This window comes from Mus pahari, chromosome 2 (assembly GCF_900095145.1).
Source record: "Mus pahari chromosome 2, PAHARI_EIJ_v1.1, whole genome shotgun sequence".
NCBI classification, from domain to species: Eukaryota; Metazoa; Chordata; class Mammalia; order Rodentia; family Muridae; genus Mus; species Mus pahari.
The window spans coordinates 95225894-95234226 of record NC_034591.1 but is presented as its reverse complement, the minus strand read 5'-3'; the positions used below and the strand labels follow the sequence as shown (position 1 = coordinate 95234226).

At 42.3% G+C, this 8333-nt stretch overlaps 1 protein-coding gene across 2 annotated transcripts in view; it reads left to right on the top strand.

The window, feature by feature from the left end:
* Positions 1-8333, top strand: part of Ctnna2 (catenin alpha 2) — a 1093074-nt gene that overhangs the window by 317842 nt on the left and 766899 nt on the right. For both annotated transcript variants that reach the window (XM_021190430.1, XM_021190425.1), the window contains exon 5: positions 1213-1379. In XM_021190430.1, coding sequence (XP_021046089.1) covers positions 1213-1379 — 167 coding nt within the window. The remainder of the gene's footprint in view (positions 1-1212; positions 1380-8333) is intronic.

Sequence of the window (8333 nt, the reverse complement as noted above, 5' to 3'; positions counted from 1 at the left end):
TCTCTCTCTCTCTCTCTCTCTCTCTCTCTCTCTCTCTCTCTCTCTCTCTCTCTCTCTCTCTCTCTCTTCCTTTGAGATGATCCTCCTATGCATGCTTACTGACCTAGAATTTGATATATAAATTACACTGACCTCAACATTGCAACTATCTTCCTGCTCTGGCCTCCTAACAATAGTTTTTAAAAAGGTCAGTGTTTTAAGAATCGGTCCTCCAACTACTTTTTATTACCAACATAACGTAGAGCATCTGGGGGAAGTGAACCTGAATTGAAGAGTTGTCTCTCACAGCTGCTGTCAACCTGTGGGTCATGACCCTGTTGTGGGAGGAATGACCTTTTTACAGGCAGTCACCTAAGACCATCAGGAAACAGGGATATTTATATTATAATTAATAACACTGGCAAAACCATAGGTACGCAGTAGCGATGAAAATGATTTTATGATTGGGCTTCACCAGAACACAAGGAACTATATTAAAGGGTTGCAGCATTAGGATGGAGAGAAATGACTGCTACACCAGATTGGCCTCTGGGCACATGTCTATGCGGAATTATCTTAGTTGATGATTGATGTGTCATGGCACAGCCCCACTGTGAGTTGGAGCATCACTAAGCAGATAGTTCTAGGCTTTATAAAATAGCTAGCTGAGTACAAGCCAGTGCACAAGCCTGTAAGCTGCGTTCCTCCTTTGTGGTTGCTGATTGGCTTCCTGCTTAAGATCCATGTGCTGACATCCCTCAGTGTTTAACTATGTCCTAGAAGCATACATGAAAGACATCCCTTCCTTCCCCCACACTTCTATGGTCATGGAGTTTATCACAGCAACAGAACGCAACCTAGAGTAATGGGGCAGTTAACTTCAAATCTTGGATGTCAGTCACCTGAACCTGTTGCCTAGGAATTGGCTCTGGCTACAAGGAAATGATGAGACAGAACAGTTAAGCTAAAGTCAATCTACGTTGTTATATCAAATGTACTAAATGGCTTTCATATTGGTGTTAAAAGCATGATTTTACATCTTAATGTGAAATAATACCTTTTTTTGTCCATCAGCACTGATGGACAAGCTAGACTTGAAAAGCCCTCTATGATACTGGCCTTTGAGAAGTGCCAGCATCTGCAGTGAGGTGCATACTAGCTGTGCACAGATCTCTCAGTTCTCTGTGCTCTCACGTTCTCACTACCCACCCACGTGTCTGTGTTTTCTTGCAGGGGAGACAATGCGGATCGCCTCCTCAGAGTTTGCTGATGACCCTTGCTCTTCGGTCAAGCGTGGCACCATGGTGCGTGCAGCACGGGCTCTACTGTCGGCTGTGACACGCTTGCTCATCCTGGCCGACATGGCAGATGTCATGAGGCTTTTATCGCATCTGAAAATTGTACGTATGGAGACTTCATGATGACCTATGGATGGGGGCCAGCTGGGAAGGTTTAGATATGCTCCACTTCTTATAGATAGCCTGGTTACACTCGCTTCCCAGGGTACCACCATACTGTTCCAATAGCTCATTTATAGCCCACAGTGTGTTCAAAAGTTCAGCTTTATCTGAGTCAACTCCTCATCTCCAAACATACAGCTTGGAGTATATGGCCTGACATACTTAAAAGCTACGAACTTGTCATATGCTAATGTATTTGTGCATATGTTAATATATGTTAATATATAATGTATAAACCTGCTGTAGTCTGGCAATAAAACAGTACCCAGTTCGTATAGGACTACCATCAGTCTTTTTGCAACAAGCCCTTGAATTGAGCCTCTGGGTTTCTGTGCCTCTTGTAGTTCATGGAAGCGACTATTTATACCTGGCTTGTTTTTCCATGGTTCCTTGTAAATCTTTTATTTTCTATCAGGAGTTGACCCTTGTTAGGGTCATACACTTTCCCCATATCAGAGAGTGTTATCTTACTTGATCTCTGACCAAAGGCTTCCCACAGTTTTACTGTTTGCTAAATAGAATTGTTGTTGAACTTTTGCAACAAATGTGAGAGAGAAAAGCATCTCTCCCCAGAGACTCCTGACTTCAACTATCACAAACTCTGGAATTTTCTAACAGTCTTAGGGTGAAAAGGCATGAAGCACACGGTTGAAGCATGATGACCAGATGGTTCTCATCCTTGGACAATATTAGCTCATCCTGGGCAGAGCTTGATAGGTTTCCTTTTTTTTTTTTCCTAGTCAAAGGGCATGCTGTGATTGGGGAAGTAATACAGGAGATGAGTAGTGAGTGCTTATTCATCTCACCTTTTCATATTTGTTCATGTAGAAGGATCAGGATACCATGTAAGGTCTAAGTGTTACCTGTTATAGTGTTTTCTCGACTAGATCCTGGCATAAAGCTCCAGATTCCTAGTTTATGGGCATACTTCCTGTCTTAGTCAGGGTCTCTATTCCTGCACAAACATCATGACCAAGAAGCAGTTGGGGAGGAAAGGGTTTATTCGGCTTACATTTTCCACATTGCTGTTCATCACCAAACAAAGTCAGGACTGGAACTCAAGCAGGTCAGAAAGTAGGAGCTGATGCAGAAGCCGTGGAGGGATGTTCTTTACTGGCTTGCTTAGCCTGCTCTCTTACAGAATCCATGACTACCAGCCCAGAGATGGTTCCACCCACCCCTTGGTCACTAATTGAGAAAATGCCCCACAGCTGAATCTCATGGAGGCTTTTCCCCAACTAAAGCTCCTTTCTCCGTGATAACTCCAGCTGTGTCAAGTTGACACAAAACTAACCCGTACACTTCCCAAAACTTTTACTCAAACTCTGGTTTTCTCCTTGAACTCTGTGAACTTAACCCTAAAACAGGGTGCCCTCAAATGCCAAGGAAGACTGTTGCAATCTACAAGAGGTCCACAGCTCAAGAAAGAACTTTACCTTTTCCAAAAAGTTTTTTTGAGGGGTGGGGGGAAGAATGTTAAGAGGAACTGTTTGGCCCCTGGATTCAAACTAACATGGATTAGACCAAGAGTGTGCTTTCAGCTTGCTGGCTTTTTGGCAGGAATGGTGCCTTCTTCTGTGTGGAGATGTCCCTGGGGTTTTCGTAGGCTGCAGTGCTGGCTGGCTCTAGCCAACCTCTTTCTGCTTAATGCATCCTTTGTAATACTAGTAATTGCACTCAACTATACTGGAGAAAATAGTTTTATGATCTTTACACATTACTCAGACATTAAAGGCAGTGTTTTATGGAAAGTATTTTTTTTCTCTAGGAAGTCCTTTTGAACAGTGGGTCAATGGGACTGACCCTAAATCACAGTGAATCCCTTTTTTTTTTTTTATTGTAAGCAATGCTGTTCTTTCCTGGCTTTTCAAATATAAGACCACCGTTTCTTTTTTAATTAATATTGTTTTCTATATTGTGTGTGGATAGACTGAGAGACAGACAGACAGATAGACAGCCTATTGAGTTCATTTTGGGCCATTTATATGCAGGTGTGTTTAGAGCTGATCAATTGGCTATACTCTCAGCGTGCTAGTCCACGGAGAACACAAATTTCCCCTAACAACTACACTTGCCTGAATTTCTTCACCTCATGTCAGGAGCTTTTGAATTCTCCCACACACAGGGGTTGTCATTCTCAGATGCAGGTCTTGTTGAGGCAGCCATAGTTTTGAGATTTGAATGGTACACTTCCCTGTTAGACACTTTCTCAATGCAGATGTCCTTACCTGGTCCCCTGGCTCCCATAATCGTCCCTCTCTGGAAATATCCAGCAGGAATACTGTCTCTGGTCTCCTGACCTTTTCTTTGTGTCCCCCAAGGTTTAGGTATAGAGGTTTTAAGAGTATCAATTGGTATCCATTTTCTGCATTTGGCCCAGTTGTCCATCTCTATAACACTCTCATTCTGTCTACAACACCAGTTACTCTGTGTGATCAGGTCTCTCAATTTCTCTCTCCTCTCCCTCCCCCTCTGTCTTTCTCCCTCCTTCTCCTGCTCTCTCTTCCTCTCCCCCTCCCCTCCTCTCCTTCCCTCTCCCCTCCCCTACTCTCCCTCCCTCCCTCCCTTCCCCCTCCCCCTCTCTCCTGGTCTTTTGGCCAGTGCTATTAACTAATACTTCTGCAGCCCTTGTAATGTCAATTGTGTTTTGTTCTCCACACAGCAGATTGAGGGAGGTTAAATAAAAGGATTTAGCACAAAAATCATGCAAAGGTCATCCCAGCAACATTAAGTAAGCCTGTCATACTGTCGGTAGTAAAATTAAAAATGATCATAGACTAGATAATGCATTTGTTCTCAGACAGCGGCAAGAGAAAAGGTGAAATGTTGCCATCTTGTGGACACATCTGGAACCTCGGTTTTGGGAGCTAGCACTGACTTGGGGTGAAAGGTTGTGTCCCATCTTGAGTTACTATCAGTCCTGATGTCATTGCATAGAACTACCCTCCATTGACAAAGCCCCTGCCAAAACTGACATATAGAAACAAAGGTCACTATAAATAAACATGGCGTGTTTGATATTTCCCTGAGTAATGTTCGTGAAAAGCATAGCCTCTGGAAATATTACATACACCTATTTATTTTATAAACAAGATAAAAAACGTGAGAAGCTATTGTCTAATGGCTGTTGAAGGAGAGCAAGGCAGCTTTCTTCAGATGCAGACCCTGGTAGATTGCCCATGTTCTGGTGCATGGCTCTGGAATCACACACAAACAGGAGGCACTAGTTAGACTATGTTGTTTAAAACCAGAGGCCATGCGAATGGGAAGACCTGGTGAGGGAGATCTGGGTGGATGCCGAGGAAGGGAGGGTGACAAGTGGAAATAATAGAATTGTTTCAAAGTATGTATGAGATTCTCAAAGACTCAATAAAAATATATTAAAAACAAAAGTGCATGCAAAAGATTAACTAGCCGAAATCCCAGAATTGGGGCAGGGGGGCATAAATCCCCACCCCCCCTCTGGAGCTTTTACGGTGGAATGATGACAGGGAAGAGAGCATCAGTTTTTTTCAGGGATGCGGCCATCCAGTCCAGTAGATTGTCCTATACCCATGTACACTATGTGGACTCTGAGTTTTAACAAAGGGCCATGAAATCAGAAAGAAAAATAAAATCGGTTGAAAGGGAGAGAGAGATAAGAGATTGACAAGTAGGGGAAGTGTTGACAGACTTGATAAAGTGCACTGTAAACATGTCCACAGTTCTCAAGCAATAGCAAAGGAAAAAAAGCAAAACAACAACAACAACAACAACAACAACAACAAAACACACACACACACAATAGGACACCTGCATTTACATGTATTAATGCAGCTGGTTAGAAACTATCTGGTTCTTTTTCACTTTTCTTTTCCAAATATACAAATCTCTTTAACACATAGTAATACAAATAAGGCGAGAAAAATACCACCAAGTTCTTTGTTTCTTGCTTTATTGTTGTTGTTGTTGTTGTTGTTGATGATGATGATGATGATGATGATGATGATGATACCAAATGACTGGCAGGCAGCCACTTAAGGAGGAAGGAGATATTTGCCTAACAGTTTCATGGGATCTAGCCCATGGATGGAAAGGCACGGATGGAAAGGCACGGCCACAGGTGACTCCATAGAAACAAGTGTGTGTAGCTGTCATAGGATCTCTTGGCCTCATATCTTAGAACAGGAAATACAGGACTGATAGGAATTTGGAACAGGCTATAAAATCTCATGCCTACTCCTTAGTGACCACTTCTTCCAATAAAGCCCTACCTTCTAATGGTGCCACCACCTTCCAAAGCACCATTGTTACCTGGGAAGCAAATGTTCTAACACAGGAGCCTGTAGGACAGTCCCCACTGGAACAGCAACGGGGTTTTCTCATCAGAGTTAAGAAGTGGTTCCATTCCTTGGTTGGCTCGGAACTGTGCAATACCAGCAACCCCCCGAAGTGTTACCTGCCAATGGCTGATTTACCTCAAGCATTCCACTTTACTTTTAGGCCATGTGCCAAATGTGTTGCTGTTCATCCTTTCCAGATATAGACTCCTTTCCTGCCATAGTAATTTACAAGAACAGAGAGGGAGCTGGCCTCTCATCTGAAATTCCTGTCCATGGTTCTCGGTCAGTAGTTCACTAATTATGAAATAGAGCCAATTTATTTTCCTAGAATACCCAACCTCATCTTCTGCTTTATACCCCAATTTGTAATCATTGGAAAATTGAGAGAACTTGAGCAAATGCCAGGCAAGCCTCTAAAAAGTAGTAAAGACACAGAGGCTCTGAGAGGTTGGGCAGTTCATACATATATAGATATACATATATATGTAGTGTGTGTATTATGTATATATATATATATATATATACTGCATATATGTGTATATATACAATATGTATGTACAGTATGCACACACATATACACACATATGTACATACATATATATGAAGTCCTTTGTCTTTAAAAACAGTCATTTTTGTTGTCCATAGTAAGTGCTCTATTCTCTTATGCAAATATGTGCATGTGGTTTTTTAGAGCATCCTTTTCCTTCTGTGTTGTATTAAAGATTCATAGGGCTGCAGAAAGGTTTTCCTGCTGCTGCTGCTGCTGCTGCCCCAGATCCAAGAGGGCAGTTGTAATCAGCAGGTGACATAGTTCCAAAGCTCAGTTAGCACCCACAGGAGGAATAGCTGTGCTGTGCCCGGCAAGCTAATCACTTGCTCATCAGACACTATTGAGAATACTCAGTACTAATAATCACTTCTGTTGCTGAAGTTGCTGGGGAACTCATTTCTTAGCCAAACACCTGGTATATCATGGAGTCAATCGACACTGTCAGTGTGCTGTGTTGACATGTAGCATTTCAGGAGTTTAAAGGAAATCTCACATTTTAATCAGTGATGGGGAAGAAGGGCAGTGATTTCTCTGAGGCTCTGATTTAATGTAATCAGGTTACATTGTGAAGTTGTTTGCATGAGTGATAGCCTTATACACCAACTCATTGAGACCCATGGGCTCTAGTAAAACAAACACTTTGTCACTAGTCCCAATCTCCTGTCTCAAAAATTAAGCTCTTAGCTATCAAATAATTTCTTTCTCAAACATAAAGTAATAAACTATAAAATAGTAAACGTTCATTCACTTTCTTAAGGTGGTCATAATTTCTTACTGAGTAGATGGAATTCCGATGTCCTATTGTTTGGGAACATTGATGCTATATGAAAGGATGGTTAATGTTGGTATTCAACTTGACAACCCTGGAAAGGGGCAACCTGAAGTGAAGAATTGGCTCCATCAGATTGAGCTATGGATGTGTCCCTTGGCATTTATGTGATTGGTAATTAATGCTGGAGGCCTAACCCACCAATTGTAGTCCCAACCTGAGGCAGATAAACCCGGACTGTGTAAGAAAGTCAGCTGCCTAAGAGCCTGGAAGCAACCTAGCAATGTAGCTCTGTGGTCTCTGATTTAAGCTTCTGTCCCAAGTTCCTCCTTTAGTTTCCCTTGAGGATGAACTGTAATTTACAAGATGAAATTAATATTTTCCTCTCCAACTGGCTTTTGGAGAATGTTTTATCACCTCAATAAAAACCAAACTAGAACCCATTGCAGCCTCCGGTTATCTATGCAGATTAATGTAGCCCAGGTGATGTACTATTTCGAGATGATTTTTAGTCTTGCATCTCCTTTGCAGATCATGTACCTGAATAGGAACTCGTGATCGATATAAAACCACAGAAGAGACCTTGAAGGATTCTAAGTGATCAGCTCTGATCATAACATCTAAATACACCAATTACTGAGCAGATTTCAATGCCTTCTCTAGAATGTTCAGTCTTCTCAACCATCTCTGCACAGATTTCAACTGTGAGGAAGAAGGGGTGCCTGGCTTAGATGCTCCCACTTTGACCTGTGCTGTCAAGGACAAGTGGGTATCTATGATAGCACAGGGGATGAGGGGGCTTTAATGAGGAGAAATGGCAGCTGCTACTAAGTACCTTCATACGTTCATTTCCCCATATTCCCATGTCTCTGGTCTGATACATTTCCTTCCCAAGTTACCCCTACAATGGTACCTGTGGCAATGGCAGGCTCAGCCTTCCCAGAGGAGCCTAAGAAGCCTGTATGCTCTCTGCAGCTTCATTTCCACCTCTTGGTCCACTCGCCTACAGACATCTCTGGATAAGAGGGATCTTTCTTCAAAATATGGGTTCAAACCCAAATCAGTTTGATCCTACACCCGCAGCCTTCGCCATATCTGCATATTTATACTCTTCACAAAGAATCCTAGGCAGGTACTTGGATAGAATCCCCAGCCCTTGCACCATATAAGAACTGCCCTTTACTCAGCTGGTAGCCCCAGATCCCTAAAGGCCAGAAAATATTTGAAAGTAAAGCAATTTTTATGGTACATAG